A 20,576-nucleotide genomic window follows, 5' to 3' on the forward strand; every position below is an offset into this window, starting at 1 on the left:
GTTTTAATTTTTTATTTGTTTATGTTTTGTTACTTGTGTATTTGAATTTGATTATAAATTAGTTCTATGAAAAATGTGTAGAAGCAGAATAACCTCTTATCGGAAAATAGCAAAAATTTGGCGATTGTACTATACGTTAATAAATGTAGGAAACTAGTTTAGTTTGTGTTTTCTAGGTGTAAATAAAATTAATGGACCGTAAGAGAAATCACTTATCCATTCAGTAATAAATGTTGATTAATTATAAAACTACTTTAAAAAAGTCGATGTTCTTTTCAATTTTCGCTTTTTTCAGCGCTTCTTTAGTGACTGTTTATATCATCATTTTAATAACAAGAATTAAAATTCTATGTTGACATAAATCATCATGCATTATTATACTATTTAAAGCCATCTGTGCGATAATCGTTAAAATGGCGATTTTAATTAGGGTTCGTTAAGAATCTTGGACAAAACAGTTTAAATTCACGAGTTCAGTCACAGTGGACGAATATAATGAGCTAAAGGCCTGAGTCACTTTTACTCAATTATTCAATAAAATTGGGAACCAAAACAGACGACCAAACTTAATAAAGATGCTCATGAAAAATTTGTTAACTTCTGACATTATAATATTAGTAGACCTTAAATTCAACAGTCTAAATTATTTGATAGTGCAACTAATTAAGATGATCCAGAAAGCGCTTTAAACCATTCCCTCGTTACTGCTCCATGTGAGTTGTAATATTTAAATATAATTTTTTTAGCAGTAAGTGTAATTAAGTCGAATTTTTGGATAACTGAAATATTTACTTAAAAAATTATTCTTCTTTGTCTGAAGCCGAAATTGTAAACATGTATAATAACAACCTTTGTATTGAAAACTAACAAAATAAAGTTCTGGTGTAAAAAGCTATTATATTTTTTCTCATTCTTATCTGGCCTATGATTTCGAATGTGATATAAGTTGAAATTTGCTAAAATCCACTTTTAATAAACAACATTTTGCTATAATTTTTTATAGTTCTAATATACTTACTAAATAAAAATATATTAACAAATATTCTTCATCTTCAATCAATCATTAAAACATTCAAACATTTGACCGCATTATTAAGTAGCCAACTTCTTATTATTATATTAAGCAGTTGGCCCTAAAAGTTTGTAACAGAAATCAGAGCGAATGTACTTTCTAATCAAGAGCATTTTTGCCAGTTTTCATAACTAAATTATTCTCTTTTCAGTCAGTAAGAGCTACTTCCCATATTTCGTGTGCAAAATGCATTGATAAATATTAAATAACCGACGTCAATGGTGGTCTATCATTTATTCATGGCATTATTGGACTTTCTACAATAAAGCATATGTTGCCACCCATTTGGCTTTGTGTGCCGTTCAGAAACCCTATACGATTCTGATGGCATTTCCTTGCTCAAATTGATTTTTCTGTCCCCTAGTAAGAGTATTGGATATCAGATTGAAATTTAATATAATTCCTTCAAGAAGATGTACTTGGTTTCATTTGCCGGGTAGCTGATTTTCGGAACTATTTAAAATTAACTTAAAATCGACTAGATTGTTTATATATCTAACTACTTGTGTTTCCATCATATTACATGTTACAAAATACATTGGTTGTTCGGAAGCTTTAAAATTTTATAGTCCCTTTCTCATCAATTTCTTAGCTTTGGTTCTTCATATACAAATTTTCCATTAATTATTTTAGGAAAATGTTTACCGGGTTGTAAATTTTTATTCCCTGGTCATTCATGGTCATCGATAAAAAATTGTTTTTTCGTGGAGCACGATCAAAATTTACTAGTACACACTGTGAGTTAGGTATACTTACTGTAATTACAAGATTAAATTTTATTAGATTGGAAAGTGTATTTTTAATTGCTCCTAAATGTAAGTTTACTGAATTATTTTAGCAAATAAAATCATTAAATTATTGCATTTTTTAAAGAAACTCTGAAGAGAAACTGGTGAGTTTTTCGGGCCTTTGCGACGAGTGGCGAAGAACTTGTTCTTTATGAAGTATCAAAACACTTTAAATTTTGAACTGATTCTAACACAACCAGCTGAACAGTACAGTCTTTGCAATCGCCCAGAAATTTACATACATATTTACAAAAGCCTTGGCACCAAAAAATTCCCAATATGTGTTTTAAACCTATTAATTTCTCAATGGAACCATTACGCCGCAAGACCTGTAATCCAATACTAACAAAAACGGCGAAAACAGTTGCTTTCCTAAAATAAATTCGCATTAATACTGCGGCGATTTTTCTTTTGCAATTTGCAATATTCGCTGAAAACATCACCGTATGCAACACATCAGTACTCCGAGAAATTCTCCAGATATAAATCCAGAAAGGTTTATTTTGCTTACGCTTAAACTTGTATGTGTGTATCAACATCAGTAGGTGTTCAATTAATCAGCGAAGTTATTTTGTTTCAGGAAAGTTACAATCATGACCCACGAGAATCACGAAAACCTTTCCATGATGGATGCGGTTACCACCAAATATGGAAAAACTACGTTCGTGACTGTATCAAAAACATTGGCTATCATTTTGTTGTTCATTTTCTTCATATGCTTAGTGGCAACAGGACTATTGGTTTACAGTTTTACCTCGACTTGTCCGAAAAACGAAACCTTAGTGGCGGACATTACTAGTAGTGAAAAAAGTGAAATCTCATTATGTGATAACTTAGGACTTAGTGAAGGCATAAGTAAAGTTAATTCGCTTCAAGGAGACTTTGAAGAATTTGAAACGACTACACCCGTGATTGTTGAGAGGCCCACTCCGAAACCGAGTACTGTTAAAGATTTAGGCCTACGCTTATCCAAAGACATGGTACCAGATTCCTACAAAGTGCATCTCATTCCGTTCATTCAGGAAGACAACTTCACTTTTCACGGAGAAGAAATCATCCTCGTCAATGTTTCCGAAGCCAGCACCAATGTCACTTTGCATTCAGTCGGCTTGAGCATCGTTGCTGTTAATGTAATGAATATCAATAATGAAAGTATATCAGTAAAAGATGTTCGAAGTTTGGAACGGAAGCAATTTATTGTAATCGACCTGGATGGAGTCGTGGAAGCTGGGCAGCAATATCAGATATATATCAAGTTCAAAGGGGTTCTGAATGATATGTTGCAAGGATTTTATAGAAGCAGTTATGTGGAACAAAATGTTACCAAGTAAGTAAATTTTACTTTTTCAGTTTATCAAGCAAATACCTTTTTTTTGCTGGTGGTTTGTCCAAATTTGATTTGTAGTTTTTATTTACCTTTTCATTCTGAACTTTTAAACTGAACATGTTTTCTTCATTTGTCTTTTCATTCTGAACTCGGACTTTTAAGGAAACGCAATTCTTCATTTCTTTTAGCGTTGAAAACTCCTATTTAAATTTTAATTTGAGCAAGTATTGCAAACATATTAAGCACACGAAACAAAATGCTTTGTCTATAGAATATTTGAAGATAAAGTACTTGCACAGGCTGTTTATAGACAAACCAGAAGCAATATTCTGTTGAAATGGTCCATCTAGTGATGACAAAGTTTTATTTTTGATGCTGCTGAGATGTATGCATTTTTCACTGCAGTCCAAAGATTTGGGGCGGATTTCTTCATTAGTTTATTGAAAATCAGGATATTCTTAGATAACATGTACAAGAACAATTTTGACATAAAAACATTTATTTTTATTTAGAAAACATCTTCGTCTTTTTGGAGAAAATTTTGAAAATGAAATCGTCAGTGCAATGATAAACTTCGACAACATTCAGAATTTTTTTGAGTTTCAGAGTTTATTAGTGCTTGGTGCTAACGGAATGATTATATCGAAAATTCGAGAAAAGTCACGCCTTGAAAGTGACTAAAAAATTGTTCGAAACAGTTTTTGAACCATATGAACTTCTTCTGAATCTAATTTAGATGGTACTGTTGGCACGTTGCGAATTCCAAATATTATCCTTTAAATATTTAAACTGATAATTGATAATCTGGCCAATGAGTTTCAACAAAAACATGTGTAGAGAGAAGCTCTATATGGTTGAAAACTAGTGCTCTTATCTCACAATAAGTTCGAAATATTTCATAAGAATCACACGAATTCTTTATCAAAATGTAATCAAACTATCACCTAGTTATTAAAGAAATAAATTTGGAAAAATTACCTTGACGGTCTCGTTCTCAAAAGGCACATACAAAGAAAAATGTGTAAAAAATGTCTTAGTTTTAATTTTTTACAAATTGTCAGTTTTTTGACTTTAACTTAAATTTCATTTATTGCAAGATGGTTGATTTTCTTGGGAATTCGGCCTGGGCAGTGGTGAAGAAAAAGAAAAACTCTTTTAGCCATATAGTTTCGGCAATTTATTGTCGAATATTTTATGTTTAATTTAATAGTTATATTTACTCCTTCGACTGAAAATAATGTTAAAAGTCTGTTTAAAATTTCCTCGAAATTGAAGTGTAAATATATAATAAACGAGCTATATAGTTAAATTAAGAAATAGCTTTTTGACTTTTACCCCATCAATTTCCGCTTCCAGATGGATCGCGGCAACGCAATTCCAAGCGACCGATGCGAGAAGAGCATTCCCATGCTTCGATGAACCAGCATTCAAGGCAAAATTTCAAATTAATATTGCTCGACTGAAAAATATGACCGCCATCTCAAATATGCCAAAGATCGATACCACACCAAACGTGTAAGTAGAGCAATTAATTATTTAGAATCGGTTCGGGAATAATGCTGGATAATTACAGGAAAGACCTACCCGATTATGTTTGGGACCAATTCGAGGAGAGTCTTCCCATGTCTACTTACTTGGTCGCTTTTGTCGTTTCCGACTTTCAAAATATTAGCAAAGGCTCTTTTAGCGTATGGGCTAGACCTAGCGCTCTTTCTCAAGCACGGTATATCTACACTCTTTATGTCCATGCAGTCAGCTAATGAGGAATATATTTCAGTTTTGCTTTGGAAATAGCTCCGCTGATATTTAAATATTATGAAAAATTCTTTGGAATCGAATATCCACTGCCTAAAGTTGATTTGGTCGCTATTCCTGATTTTTCAGCTGGCGCTATGGAAAACTGGGGACTGATAACATGCAGGTAGTAGTGTTATAATCGAAAAGACAATGATAAAGAATACGTTTTTTCTCTGCCTAGAGAACCATTGCTACTTTACGAAGAAGGAATATCAAGCACAGTCAGTAAGCAAAGAATTGCTCATGTCATTGCTCACGAAATTGCTCATCAATGGTTCGGAAACCTGGTCACTCCAGAGTGGTGGGACGATTTGTGGTTAAACGAAGGTTTTGCCACATATGCAGAATTCTTAGGAGCACACGCAGTAAGCTCTTAGTAACTATTACAAGTTTCATAAGGATTATTTAATCGAAATACTTTAGCTCTTTTTATTTGCCAGTTTATTTTCAATAGCTGTTTTTCGATTTGATACTCAACGGCGAAAACCTGCTTGTGCTTCAAACCGCTCAAAAAATCGGTCTGCAATCTTTTTATCCTAAAGCTCAAGTCAAATTTCAGTCAAACTAACTTCGGTTTCACATTTTCACACTAGTGATTTTTTCAACTATTTAACACATTAAAGATTATTTATGTCGGTACGTTAAGAACCACTTTAAACTACTGCTTAAACTTCCTCATTCAATATGTTCAAAATGAAAATGAACCTGATTTTCTATGCGATACATTGTAGATTTGAGCAAGTCGCCCTTATTTTGCATAACCAGCATATTTAAATTATTATTTATTTATAAGTTTATCTATCAAAACGAATAAAATTCAGGGTCTACATCAGGGTTTGAATATTTTCAAAATAGCATACAATGGCTGAAATAAACCTGGTTTTGTTTCAAATGTTGCTTTATAATTATAATTATATCAGTTATATTTTACTTTTATAACACGAAAAAGGTACATCTGAAAAACTAAAAATTTGTTACCTGCTTTTGATACGCCAATTTGCAAAAGGAGTTAAAGATATATACAAGGAATTACCAAAAGATGCGCCAAAAAATCAGAGGGTGATTTTCCATGAATAATTAGTATTTCAAGTTCATGTCGCAAATCTCCGAAGTTTAAAAATAACGAAGCTACTAGACTTTGGATTTAGAATTTTAAAAATATTTCTCAAATATTTTCTTTGCTCATTCGAAAGAATTTCACAATTAGTCGATGTATATTTGATTAACACAGAAGAACAAGTTCTTTCGCGATCGCAACTATCTATCTTATAATGAACGTGAGACATTTATTTTTCATGTCGACTCATCCCTTGAGTTTTTTGTGCATTATTATATCTGTTATAAAAAATGCTTAGTATTATAAAAAAATTGATATAAATAGAAAAATACATATATCGAAAAAATGATTGTAACATCATGACTAGTTCATCATCTTTTGCACATCTAAAGACAGACTAAAACAAGCAGCTGAAATTTTAGTGACAAAAATTATTACATTATTTTCAAATAAATTCACTCCTTACAGTTGCCGTAAAATACGAACATTGTAAAACTGACTTTTTTTGTCTAGAGGCTCAAATCGAAGGTAAATATAACAAAGTTTATTTTACTATTTGCACATTTTTATGAAACGCCTTGTTCACCGACAGGGGACAGTTCTAAAAGTTCATCTTACAACAATTTTTACAAAGGTACATCTATGAAGCTTTACATACAGTACGTTTTATGAAGCACGCAAAATGTACAGGTTTGATCAGATAGTTTGAACTCAATTTTCTATGCAAACTTTGAATCAATAAAGGAACGACAGATGTGTTAGAAATGTGTTATTATGACTAATCATAAAGAAAAAATACTAATTGGTAATGTGTTCGCCATTTGCACGCTTTTAAAATTAATTTATTACACTTTTAAAAATTAAAATTTACGAAAAAACCGAACTTAAAAAAGTATCTCTTGGTTTATTCATGCAACCGAACTCGTGATTTAGAATGATTCTCCGAGAAACCGAATGAGCGGCTTGAGTATGTCTATTGTGCTCACACACAAACCAAAATTTAAATTAGTTAAGTGAAGAATATCAGCAGAAAGTAACACTACTAAGTGCTCTAAAATTCCGTGAAATTAATATATTACGACTCGATATACGACATATATTCTTTTCTAATTCATTTTATTCTGTTTTTTTTTAGGTCAATCCTAAGTGGAAAAATATGGATCTCTTAGTAAACGAACTTCACGAGTCTCTGGTTTTGGATGCTCTGAAGAGTTCCCATCCCATATCGGTTGAAGTTAACGACCCTGATGAAGTCAATGATATATTTGATCGAATATCCTATTCCAAAAGTGAGCGAATTAATTGATTACAGTTTCAATTAAAAATATTAATATCTTTGGTAGGTGCGTGCATTATTCGAATGATAAAAGACTTTGTCGGAGACAAAGTGTTCGTTTCGGGGCTGCAGAAGTACCTGAAAAACAGGTTTGCGTCTTAGTTTCTTATTTAGCAAAAAAACTAATTCCTAGTATTTAAAGGATGTACAAAAATGCAGTGCAAGATGATCTCTGGCAATCGCTAACAGAAGAAACTCTGGTGTCTAAAATGTTACCGGAAAATACTACAATCAAGGAAATTATGGATACTTGGACTTTGCAGACTGGATATCCGGTCCTTACAGCGACGATTGATGTGAATGGAGATTTGACTATTATCCAGAAGCGATATTTGCTGAACAGAGACACCAATGAAACAGATCAGTCTTTATGGTAAGTACGAAACTACTGAAAAAATTATATCAGATCTATCAAAAAAGAAGTTTATTAATATCAAACGTATATGCATTAAATCAGACGATGTAAAATTATTTCAGTTAAAGATCCGGGTTCAAGAAGTTATTATTATTTACAATTCGATTAAACTATTGACGCAGTTTGTTCACTACCAAGCTATTATTAGAGTAAAATAATGCCAAATTAAAACATGGTGAATATTCACGGTTTTTTTAGTTTCTAATTGTAAAACTTTACTTTACAACAAGTTTAAAAAATCTACAGTATCTGAATTCAATTCAAACATATCAAAGTTTCAATTGTGAATTAGTCCGTTCCCAGATGTGACTATCGTTATGCCTCGGACTCTACATATGCCAATTCCATTTTGATTAATTTGTTACATAACTACTTCTATTGACCGTCGCAAAGTAAAATTTGGTTTCAAAATTCGATATACTTCTTAATATCTTCCATCTAGTATAGAGTGAATAATCCTGTATATGTATATGCATTTGTATAAAAATATATAAATATTAACTAAAATCAACAGCCGCTTTTACTTAAAATATATCGCATATTAGCAAAGTAAAACAAAAAACATTAATACAATTTAAGTTGAGAAATTAGAAGCTTTATAATGAGAAAATTCTAATCTTTTATTTTATGTTATATTAATTCGGATTGACTAGTTATTAACGTGATAATAAAAGTAGAGAAATTTTTATTTACAATTTTTTAACAAATTCCAAGAACCATTTTAGCATATTATACGACAACTGTGTTTTAAATAGAATTTAAGAAAAAAATACGCAATGAAATCTTGAACGTGATCTAAATGTTTTTTGATGAAAGTGAGTAATTAAGTTGGAAAAGAAACAGTGGCGAAGAATTAAGCTAAGCTGTAGGAAATACAATGAATGTTCGTAATTATTCAGAAACAACAATCAGGCATATAGAAGATTTGAATAATTCTTTTAAGACTTAGAAAACAATGACCTTATTTTCTACTGCCCGCATCAATTTTATATAACTTTGAAGCGTCTAATTTATACTAATTGAGTCACTACAGTTGCTTTTCGTGCAGACATCGTGTGCAAGTTTCACTTGCTTATTAACCCGAATGTTCATTTAAAAGTTCATCAAGGACCAAGCCTTAAAAATATATAAATCTAGATAGGATTTTTTCAGGTGGGTTCCTGTAACAGTCCTTGACAGTGCAGACACAAGACACCATGCTTGGATGGAAAAGGAGCGTCAAATAATCCTTAAAGGCATACTGCCCCGCGATACGTCGTGGTTTTTAGTAAATGTTCACCAAACGGGATACTACAGGTATTTAAGGAAGTGCATATAAGTTCATTGTTATCACACTGCCTGCTGTTACCTGCAGAGTGAACTACGCAGAAGAGAACTGGAAATCGCTCACCAATCAACTACAAGGCAATGGTCATCGCTTAATCAATCCAAGAAATAGAGCTCAGATGATCGATGATGCATTGAATCTGGCGTTTGCGGGATATTTGAACTACGACGTAGCTCTGAATCTGACTTTGTATCTTCCGAACGAAAGAGAGTATGTGCCATGGAAAGCTGCCCTGACCAATTTTCAATTTTTGCACAACATGTTTGCGAGAAGTGGACATTTCGATAAGTTCAAGGCAATAACTAATCATTTCTCTACAAAATTCAATAAAACACTCAGTTTTTTTCGATATGACAGGTATATGTGATATCATTACTAAAAGACTTCTACCTCGAACTGACCTTCAAAGAAAGCGATACAGATGAACCAACAAGAGTTTTAACCCGGATGGAAATAGTGGAATACGCATGCAGACTCGGGCTTAAAGATTGTGTCTTGCAAGCAGTTCAGTATTTCCAAAATTGGAGGAACAGTGCCAATCCAGATAAGGACAACTTGTAAGTACAAAGCGAGAAAATAGTTGAAAAATATTTTTGTAATTATAGATATTTTCAGGATCAATTTAAATGTTCGGCAGACTGTCTATTGCACAGCCATTGGTGACGGAGGTCAGGAAGAATGGGACTTTGCATGGAACAGATATTTAAATGCTAATGTGGCTACTGATAAAGAAATTATACTTACTGCATTGGCTTGCTCAAAAGAAATATGGATTTTAAGCAGGTAATTACTTAATATAAAAGTGGTCAGTGCAAAACTACATATTTTGGAAAGTGATTTTATTGATAAAAATAATTAAAAAATTGACTATTAATATATTTGTATCTTAAAGGATATCGAACCCCATGAAGTGAGAACTTTGAAACATTTTCTTCGCAATATTTTGCTTTATGCTCTCAAACATATCCTGACATTTTATATTTTTCCAGGTATCTAGAATGGTCAATAACCGAAAATTCTGGTATTCGAAAACACGACACGGCACGCGTTTTCGCTTTGATATCAGAAAATCCAGTAGGCCACGATCTGGTCTATCGGTTTGTCAAGACCAACTGGCAAAGAATCCGCAAATAGTAAGAAAATTATTAAAATTTATATACTTAAATTCAGTTGCAATATTTTACAGTTTGGGACCGAGTTCAGCGGCTTTAAGCAGCATAATTAAATCAGCGACGGAAAAATTCAACACAGAAGAAGAAGTAGATGATGTAAGTGTTTCCAAACAGTTATAGAGAGAAAGTTAAATACCTAATACATAACTAGTTTTGAACAAATTTACCATATTTAGTCGAGATAATACAATTCAAAAATATATTACTTTAAAAAATCTAACAGCAAACGAATCAAAATGTGCAAAAAAGTCAATTTGAGTTAAAATTTTCACCCGGTTTTTGCATATATATTTTGTCAGACATTGTCAGACTTTGGGTTGAATTTTGAAAATCTCAATTGACACAATAATCTTCAAAAAAATCAACTAAAAACTGGGATTTTTTTCAATTTGATAATTTCTTGATACTGAAAATGTGACTCAAATGATTTATGAACGTGAGAACTTGCTTTTCGCTTTCGGTTAGTAGGAGATTGTATCAAGAAAAGCTGCATTCGGACGATGATTAGCTCAAGTGTGGCTACGCTTTTGAGATAATTGTTGGCCTAAAACAATGACCTTTTCTCATATTAATAGTTCAAGTTAGTCGACTTTCTAAATGACCCCAATCGGTACTTTACATTAAAGCATTTATTAGATGCACTTAGTAGAATGGTATAAAAAAGTCACAATATATGCTAAAACTTCGAATAATTTATTAATTTTAAAATGAAATTTCTATAATTACATCAGTTCTATGAATATTGAGAGTTATTCACTTATTTAAAAATTAACTCAATTTCCGCATAACAACTTATATTAAACAATTATTCGACAGAGACACAATTGAAATAGATTGAAAAGCAATACTAAACTACACAACATTTCTAACATTCACTATAATACTTTCTCCAACAGCTAAATACATCATTTCGGAATGTTTAAAATAACATATCCGGATTCCCATTTTTTAAACGAGCTTATCTGTATTTGGCTGTTTAAACAAAGTACTCACTTTTACAAACTTATTGCCGATGCCCTACAAAACAACACTCAAAATCAGTCTTATTACTTGGGAATCTTGGCAATCAAGCCGACAGTCATACTTGGTTGTGACAACCTTGTAAATAGATACAGTTTATATGTACCTAATCCTTAATATTTGAAAATTTTAATTATTTTTTAGTTCAAATCATTTTTCGAGCGTCACAGGGATCAATTTGGCATTGCCATGAGATCCGCCCAACAATCGATAGAGCAAGGAGAGGCTAATACACGATGGATGAAAAACAATTTCGCTTCGGTAAGAAAGTGGCTAGAAACAGCTAAATTAATCTAGTGAAGCTATCCATGATGAGCGCAATTTGTGTAAACCCATACGCGAATACACATTCCGTTTATTTATTTTAGCCAGTTCAGTTTACCTAATAGTAAATCATTCATGTTTTATATACTTTTTATAAAATAATGTTTAATATGTAGCAAAATGCATCTGTAAATACTGATTTCTTCTCTTAAGTGAGCCAATAAATAATATGAAAAAAAAACATGTTTTTATAATACCTCACAAATCCGTTTATATCAGCTTACTATCTAGGACTATGATTGGTTTTAACATGGAGATTCAAGGATTTTCGACTAGGATAACACTTTTCGCAAAAATTGCATGCGAACGGCTTCTGTCCCGTATGCGACCTTATATGGGCCTTCAAAGTCTTTAACGAACTAAACTTCTTACTACAAATCATGCAGTAATCGAATTTTCCTTCGTGCTCGCTCATATGATTGGTTTTCATGTGATCCTGAATGGAGAAACAAGATATTTGCCAAATTTTCCAAAAACCAGGAAATAACTTACCCTTAAATGAGACTTCGAAATGTACTTTTTCTCGCACACTTTACATCCAAACGATCGCTCTCTGGTATGGTATCTCACATGAGTGTCCCTAGTTTCTTTTCTTCTAAACGACTGCCCGCATATCCAGCAAGAGTAAGGCTTTTCGCCAGTGTGAACCATCATGTGCTTTTTTAATTGGGTACTAGCTAAAAAAGATCAACAGGTTAGATGCCGAATTCACGGTCTTTGTAAAATAGTGCAATTTTGGAAACATACAATTCTATAAAAACATGTTTAAATCAATTCAAATATTTGCTTTGGTAATTTCTAGGAAATACATCTGCGCAACTAATTACAAATTAAAATAAAGAAAATAATGCTAATTTATTCGATCAACAGTCGTCCAAATGATCAGGTTGCTATTTCATACCGTTTCTGAGAAAAATTGTGCTGCATTCTCAATTAATATTCAAAGCACTATTTGCAAGTGTCAATTTTCGCAAAAAAATTGAAATTGGCGGTCAACGATGGGAACAAATCGCTGCATGTAGGTGCATGTGTTGTATACGTAAAAATAATTTTAGCATATGCAGATCGCAAAATTAAAAAAAAACACGGTATTTTAAGTTTTCGCTTTTCAAGTTGTTAGATACCCAACGCAAAGGACGATGATTTACATAAAAAGCAGTAATAAATAAATGGAAAAAAATTGAAACACTTACATATAAATGCTTTATCACAAAATGTACAGACAAACGGCTTGACACCCGTGTGGATTCGTTTATGGACCTCCAAGTTGGTGTTCGTTGCAAATCTTTTTCCACATGTGATACAGTGATGAGGTTTTTGACCTGGAAAACAAACAGTTTCCTATGAGCAAAAATTATGCTTCAACGAGATTTCGGTTGCAGCTTGCACGAAAACCATTGTTTCTCTTTAAAATGTATTTCTTTCGAGAAAACTGAAAATAAGTTGATTATTCTTTGGCCATTTTCAAGGCATTAAAAAAACTTGAATGTGACATTCATGTGAAACAAACACACAAACTCTTTACTTTGAAGGAGAATCGTACCACATTTCCGACTGTACAGTTATCGTCACTACACATAAGTTAAACCAGAGAACCTGAAATATATGCAAGAAAATAATCTGTACTTACCAGAATGAATCAGAATATGAGTATTAACATTTGATTGCTGATTGAACCGTTTACCACAAATATTGCATTCGTACTGCTTCTCCCTGTGTATTCTTCTGTGCTTCTGTAAACTACTGGGCAGTGCAAAAGTTCGAGAACATATTTCGCATTTTAATGGTCTCTCCCCAGTGTGAGATCGCATATGTAGAAGTAGTATTTTTGAATTTTTATATCTAGAAATCAAGCACGAAATAATGGTTTATTTGTCTTGGGAGAAATAAAAAATTCAAGGAAAAAATTAAACAGTAAAATTGCGATTATTATGATTACTTGACCCAAACGCGATATTAAAGAGCGACTTATATTTTCACTGCTAACGCTGCTATTGCGATTTGCGTGTAGTGACCACTATTTTAATATTTTTCCAGGATGTTTTTAGAACTTTTAAATTACCTAGGTTTAGAAAATGTGGACCCAGTTGCTGTTATTTTTTAGTGTCCTTAAAATCATTTGTACTTTAAGATTTTAAGTATAAAATATTTGTTGTATACCTAAATAAGGTTATTAATTTAAACAATATGAATTACAAATGTTTTAAAATTGTTTCTGCAAGTGACGCACAATTGCCCATCACCTTATGACGCTGCTTATATCACGAAAACGGGAACCACAAGTGAAATCACATTCACAGATTAAATTCACAGTTAAAAAAATCATATAGTAGTATCATAAAAATCACATAGTTATATAATATATATTATTATAACTCTTTAGCTCATCTCTAGTTCCTAGTATTGAAAACGATCTCAACAAAAGGTCCGAACGTAGTTTGTTTTCAGAAATTCGAATGAGTTTTATTCCATTATCCCAAACCCGATATCAAGCCTTTTTTTTACTCATGATTGAGTTTGGGAAAATATTTCGCATTTCATCCTACACAGAATGTTAAAGAAAGCAACAAGTATCATGGGTCTGTTCAGCTCACGACCTACCTTTTCCCGCACAAATTGCAAATATTCTTTTTCTCTTCCTGGACGGATGTGGTGTCGATAAAATGAATATCTTTCAAATGTTTTTTGAGATACTTTTGATCCGTAAAGGTTCGATCACAAATCTAAAAAGATTCCTAACTGCATAACGCCTTCAAACCAGACTCAAATTTCCTACTTACATCGCAAAGTAGATTTTGCCTAATGGGTTCAATGTTTTCAAACATGAAGTTATCTTTCGAATTGGTATCAAAAGTGTATTCCAGCAACATGCTCTTGGTTAGTTCGTTGGTTATATTTGTACTCAAGAATTTGTCTTGGCAAACCTGACTTTTTGTATGTTCATCGAGGGACCAGGAGTCTGAAAACCGTGATTCTTGAATGTGACACTCCGGATAATTATTTCGAGTTTTACCTTTGAATGAGTCGCCACAAAACTGGCATTTATAGATATTCTCGATTAAATTGAAATTATTGGAAGTGTCTTCGGCATTGATTGGGCAAATCTGATTATCATTTTCCCAAGATTCGGGCAAATATTGCTCTGCAATCGTTTGTAGGCTTTGCATAGTTTCTGCTAAATCTGATACATCTACAACCCGTTTCAATAGATTATGAACTGGAATTTTGAAAACGGATTTAGTTACTACGGACCTGCATGAGTTTTCGTAAAATTCTCGACCAAAGACTGGTTACCAGGATAATTAAAAATGTCTTGAAAAAATGAACTTTGCTGCAGAACTTCACTACTAACAAATAGGTCATTTCGCACTGTATTCATACTCTCAATGTCATGAATTCCATTGTGGTTTAAAGCATCATTATCCAAGGAATTCATTGACGCAGCTATAGTATTACTTATAGCCGACATGGATGTGCTTATTGCATTTGCATCCGACATCATGTTTATCGCGTCATGCGGCAGCAAATTGTTAGTGTTTGGTATAACACTACAGCTGCTCATCAATTTACCGCTGTTACAACTGGGAAGAATATTATCATCCGGCAACATATTGCTACCATTAACAATTTCATTTGAAATGTCGCAAATCTGGTTAATTTCGTTATTAAAGCTTATATTATGCACGTAACTTCGAAGAGTGTTGTCGGATTTTTCACATTTTTGCTTAAAACAGAAGGCTCGATTCACATCTCGCAGGCACTGAGTGCAGATTTGGTGAGGCAGCCCATCTCCTTGTATTAACTGAAATAGAATTGAAATAATTGCAAAAGACAGCACGAAACATTTCTGAACATGTACAGAGAAGGAACATAGAGGTCAATTTATAAGTTTATTAGAGAAAGTACACACTATTTTGATTTTTGCGCAATACTCATATGTGATATTATTACAACATTAAAGCTTATCTATATCCAGACGTACCTATGCCAAGGGAACAAAATCTACTTCCTAATATTAACTAATTAGCGATACGACGCCAACTAGGTATATGCAAGTGTGGTATTGTTTGCGATTCAATTTTCTTGCGTTTTTCCTAACTTGTGTGTGTAACTAAAGGGTATTCGCATTCAAATGTCCCCAGGAAGAAATTTAAGTGAGCTTGATGCGGTCAAAATTGTCACCTTGATGGAAGAAAGGTATTCCCAACGTGAGGTCGCCCGAAGGTTGAGTGGGAAACAGGTTTCCATGCGAGACGACCAAGGCAATGCCGATCAAGATCCACAAACCAAGTGGACGATCGTTTTAGAAAAATCAATTCAAAATGCTCGAAATGTTGCAATTTCTTCCAAAACGGTAAGAGGAAGGCTCAATAAATCCGGATTGGGTGCAAAACATCCCGCAAAAGATCCTCTCTTAAACATAGCCCACAAGCAAGCTTGTAAGCTTGAATTTGCTTGAGAACACGTGGACTGGGATTTGGATGACTGCAAGAAAGTCTTGTTTACTGATGAAGTTAGACTGGGTTTAAAATCTTCGGATGGGCTAGTTTTAACTTGGAGAAGACCAAGAGAAAGATACAGCCAAGTATGTATGGTTCCCCAACTGGCTTTACGTGGTGGCTCAATAATGTTTTGGGGTGGCATTTCTTTGGAGGCCCGTACGGACCTAGTGGTAATCCGAGAAAGATCATTAACTTCCCAGAAGTACATTCAAGAGATTTTAGAAAACCATGTCGTACCTTTTGCACCTCACATAGGCGACAAATTCTTGTTTATAGATGATAATGCCAGACAGCATATATGCGCGAATATCTTAATGAGGTTTCTGGGCATTTTGGCATTCAACGTTTAGTGTGGCCAGTGCGTAGCCCTGGCCTTAGCAACTTGAACATGTTTGCCATCAGCTCAAAGGACGTATTCGACGACGAAAAAGAAATGACGAGATTCCACTCCTGAAAACTTGGTTGAACTGGAAAACGCGGTTCTTCAAGAATGGCACAACATAGCTTGATAATTGGTTACAAATCTTTTTTATGGCATTATAAGACGTTTGAGGGACGCTAAATTTCAACCAAACATTTTTCATCTTCAAAAAGACATTCTCATATTAATTTAAAAACAATAATTTTAATTTTGATAAAGTATGTAGGGTTTATAATAGAGTTATGATATCCTATTTAGCCTACTTCACAAATTCATGATATTCTATTTCGCAACTAAGCATAAGGAAATATCTAATTATGCTTACGAGGTACATAATGTTCTTTAGTTTCACAGATAGCATGTAAACTCATCAGCATTTAATTAGTATATATTCTCACAAGCCTATAATAACAAACAGTTGTATCTTGAAGCTGAAATCCATATCAATCGAAATAAAAATTGTTTTAAAAACTCCCTTTCCAAGGAAGTGATTTTAACTATAGGTATTTTTTTTTTTAATTTATAGATGGTGCGCTAATTTTGTCCATCAGTGTAGTTACAAACCAATGATTCGCACTGTTTTGTAAGATTAAAATGAAAAAAATCGGATTAGAAGGGCACAATATGTATTGTACGAACACAATATGTATTGTAATATAAATTTGTACGAACATGATCATGTTTTGATCGGTTTTTCGAGAAGAAAACGTCTGTGTACCAACTCAATAAATTCTTAATAGTCTAAGGCACATTCAATATGGTTGAAAACAAAGTGGATTTTTAGTTTAATTGGAACGCCTTGCTTTTTACTTGCAGGTAAAAATTGTTTTATAATTGGCATTAAAAAATAATTGTAACTTATGTCACATAGTATGTATGTAGTGAAAATATGATACCTGACATTATATTCTCTTTAAAAAATAACGAAAACCGTATAAAACTTACCTGTATTGAAGTAAAAGACATAATCATGTTGGGAATGCACGCATCAAATAGGTTTTTCAGGTCAGTCTTTTGCACTAAACACGCCCTGCATATTTTATCCAATTTCATTTTTATTATAATAGTCAGAAAGGGTTAAAACACGTCGATTTTAAAATACTAATAAATATTTATACTGAATATTGCATGAAAATATTGCCTTCGTGTGTTCAATGTTTACAAACGATGAGTTAATCTAGGTTATGTTTTCTGTTTACTTCTAGTGCAGCATCTAGGATGCCAAGCAGGGCCTGCTCACTCTCAGCTTACCTGAGTTCCGTGTTACGCGTGCCCGCGCCTCCAGGAGCGCTGGCATCGACAATTTTGGAGATATGACGACAGCGCGTATCGATGTCAAGTGATGCTCACCGTCAGTCAGCTATGTCAATATTGCCAGTCAGTTCATAGATAATATAAACAAAACATAAAGTTGTTTTGATACACGTGTTTCATTTTGACTTATTTCTTACATTATTTTGTTAGTTAATAAGTGTAATGCTGTACCATCTGACTTTGTCATAAAATTATTTTGAGAATAGTAGTAATATTTTTATCAGCTTTGTAAGCTTTTACAAAGCTGTTTTACCCAAATTTGGTAGGTAGTTAGCTGAAAGCCCAAGCTAACGCCCCGGATGGCTTTAATGTACCTATTTTGTAACATTTGGGTGCTTGCAACCTACAAACATTGATATAAAAAGTCAAAAAATCAGTTTGCTCAAATAGCTCGTACTAACTTTTTTGGTTCTGTTTTAAAATCTCACAGGAGCAAGAAAATTAGTAGGTGCCATTTAAAAAACCCTGATTTTTGGCATTTTTTATGCTAAATTAACGTGGATAACATTTCAATTTGGCGGTTTAATCACCAACCCGCATCGCTGGCGGCGCGACTGAATGCGGTCTGCCAAAATAGCAAATATCAAAAATCAAAAATATAAAACTAGAGACCGAAAAGTTGCACTAGTTCAAAATATTAGAATCCAAATTACGGAGGGATAGATCAGAATTGTTCTAATCCCTTTACGGACTTTTCTTAAATGAGGTTTTTTAGGAAAATGCGGTTTTCGATCAGTCAATTTCACTACTTTTCCATAAGAAAACAAAATATGCCCTTGAGTTATTATCTATTACACCGACGTTAGAGCCCAATATTATATTTTGCGTGTACCTACAATTTTTTGTAGCAAAGATAGCAAAGAGTGGTAAGTTTCGGATATTTTTTAATAGTTTTTTTTATTTTCACTAATATTAGTGGATTGCCTGCCAAATCTATATTTTCATAGATGCAATGCATAATTTTTGAAATATGTATTGTTTTTAATTTTTGTATTTAACTTCACAGCTTCTTTCTTGCCTATTCAGTTTATTCGAAAAGTTTCACTTGTGGACAGGTTTATTCAAGACAAAATTCAAAATTTGTTCGCTTTTTAACTTAAAGTAAGTAGGTATGTAGGTACACTGAATATTAAGCAGTTTAAGTGACAAGTAAGCTCCACATACCTACCGGTACTTAACTGAGATTACCTGGTTCTTTGCACTGCGGATTCAATCATGTTTTATGTAGGGATCAAATTGTAATTACTTTTAGAAAACCAATTAGTGATGTTTGGCGTTAAATTTTACATGCTTCATTTTATCACTAAATAGAACATTTTCAAGCAATAAAAAGTATGAGAAAGCTCCCCATTGTGAAGTATTTCTCTGACTGTATTTAATGGGCTTTAAAATTTAACAAAAGTCGCCATTGTCTCTTGTTTTATCCATTGTTGGTACTTCTGTCGATAAGAGTGATAATTTATACAATAATCGGTAATTGCTATAACATTTTATTAAAAATGTATCGGATTTATTGAACCACACAAAATTAAGGTTCAGTATCTATGCGAAATTAATTCCGTTGTGAAGCTGTAACAAAAATATATTGAAACGAGCCAAAACCGACGAAAATTTTACGAACAAAAAAAACCCCTTTTTTTTCATTAACTCATACATGTTATATTTTTTCTTTCCTGGGTTTCAGTAAAAATGTGAAATAAAAATATTCATATCGTTTATTTCATATAACGTTTGTTCTAAAAATCCACTCGGAAATAGATTAGCGATCGATTTCCCGAAAAATTGATGCATTTTTTTATATTTCTAGCATGAAGAATATATAACAATTTTTTATGAGGTTTGTATATTTACACCCCCTCCCCCACGATACTACTACAGTAACATGTTCTATCGATTCCCTGAAGTTAACAAGATTAAATGTGAATCACTTTGAACTACAAGATTTTCTGATTACTCATGTGAGATGAAAAGAAATAAAAACCATTTACCTATGAGTGATAATTACAGAATTCCAAACCAAATATCCTTCCTGACGGGAATTTCTAAGATCCGTTCATGACGAGTGGGTTCACATGTGGTTAACGATTATCACTTTAACCGGTATTTACTACTTTTACAGCTGAATCTGCCGTATCACTATAGTTCTCTACCAGAGCTGTTTACAAACGGTTGCAAAAAATCTGTTTATGTTACGTGCAGCTAAATGCTTTTGATTATATGTCCTAATAAAAAGTATTTTCCCATAAATTTTAGTGCATTTGCTACAAACTGATATATTGTATTGTAGTCACATGTAAGCACTTTCCGATGCAAACTATTTAAATCAAAATCTTCGATTCTACGATTAGAGGATAGATTTGAACTGCATTTGAACGCAATTTAAAATTTAGCAATGCGTCAAGAGAAAAAAGACATTTAAAAGTTGGATGAAAGAATGAATTGGATGAATTAATTAATATATATTAACAATCAATGATAAAGATATCTACAAAAGAATAAGTATGAGAAACAAGTGAATATTTTGCAGATTGCACCCACATTTAAATTGGTACATATTTTTCACAAATAAAAAAATTGTTTTTAATTTTTATTATGAAAAGGTAGAAACAGATGAAAGGAAAGAGAAAAAACAACATTATTTGAAAAAAAATTACCACCCAAGTCTTCCTACCTTTTTCACAATGTTCGCTGTTTAGGATGTTTT

At 32.8% G+C, this 20,576-nt stretch overlaps 2 protein-coding genes and 1 long non-coding RNA gene across 6 annotated transcripts in view; 2 read left to right on the top strand and 1 right to left on the bottom strand.

Annotated features, from left to right (window-relative positions):
* Positions 1-11,816, top strand: part of LOC109542865 (aminopeptidase N) — a 25,740-nt gene extending 13,924 nt beyond the window's left edge. For 3 of the 4 annotated variants that reach the window (XM_048668125.1, XM_048668124.1, XM_048668126.1), the window contains exons 2-16: positions 2,441-3,187; positions 4,544-4,702; positions 4,761-4,910; positions 4,965-5,108; positions 5,166-5,349; positions 7,177-7,330; positions 7,385-7,466; positions 7,520-7,750; positions 8,945-9,088; positions 9,147-9,414; positions 9,477-9,676; positions 9,735-9,902; positions 10,109-10,252; positions 10,306-10,387; positions 11,456-11,816. In XM_048668125.1, the coding sequence (XP_048524082.1) occupies positions 2,454-3,187; positions 4,544-4,702; positions 4,761-4,910; positions 4,965-5,108; positions 5,166-5,349; positions 7,177-7,330; positions 7,385-7,466; positions 7,520-7,750; positions 8,945-9,088; positions 9,147-9,414; positions 9,477-9,676; positions 9,735-9,902; positions 10,109-10,252; positions 10,306-10,387; positions 11,456-11,608 (2,997 nt within the window). In that variant the 5' untranslated portion in view covers positions 2,441-2,453 and the 3' untranslated portion in view covers positions 11,609-11,816. Of the gene's footprint in view, positions 1-2,311; positions 2,382-2,440; positions 3,188-4,543; positions 4,703-4,760; positions 4,911-4,964; positions 5,109-5,165; positions 5,350-7,176; positions 7,331-7,384; positions 7,467-7,519; positions 7,751-8,944; positions 9,089-9,146; positions 9,415-9,476; positions 9,677-9,734; positions 9,903-10,108; positions 10,253-10,305; positions 10,388-11,455 lie in introns of those variants that run through there. The other variant, XM_048668127.1, reaches the window with a different exon arrangement.
* LOC109542866 (zinc finger protein ZFP2) lies at positions 10,964-17,763 on the bottom strand. Its single transcript, XM_019912314.2, has 9 exons — positions 17,504-17,763; positions 14,888-15,437; positions 14,649-14,825; positions 14,416-14,594; positions 14,237-14,358; positions 13,266-13,477; positions 12,829-12,957; positions 12,128-12,312; positions 10,964-12,071 (listed from the first exon to the last, which is right to left on the bottom strand). Exons 1-9 carry the CDS (start codon positions 17,609-17,611, stop codon positions 11,859-11,861), a joined length of 1,875 nt encoding a protein of 624 aa, XP_019767873.2. The 5' UTR covers positions 17,612-17,763; the 3' UTR covers positions 10,964-11,858.
* Positions 17,483-18,075, top strand: LOC125505094. Its single transcript, XR_007281913.1, has 2 exons — positions 17,483-17,563; positions 17,764-18,075. It is a non-coding gene; the product is annotated as an uncharacterized LOC125505094 (long non-coding RNA).
* The last annotated feature ends 2,501 nt before the right edge of the window (positions 18,076-20,576 follow it).

This window comes from Dendroctonus ponderosae, unplaced genomic scaffold (assembly GCF_020466585.1).
Source record: "Dendroctonus ponderosae isolate FM_Combo_2020 unplaced genomic scaffold, Dpon_F_20191213v2 Dpon_F_20191213_7, whole genome shotgun sequence".
NCBI classification, from domain to species: Eukaryota; Metazoa; Arthropoda; class Insecta; order Coleoptera; family Curculionidae; genus Dendroctonus; species Dendroctonus ponderosae.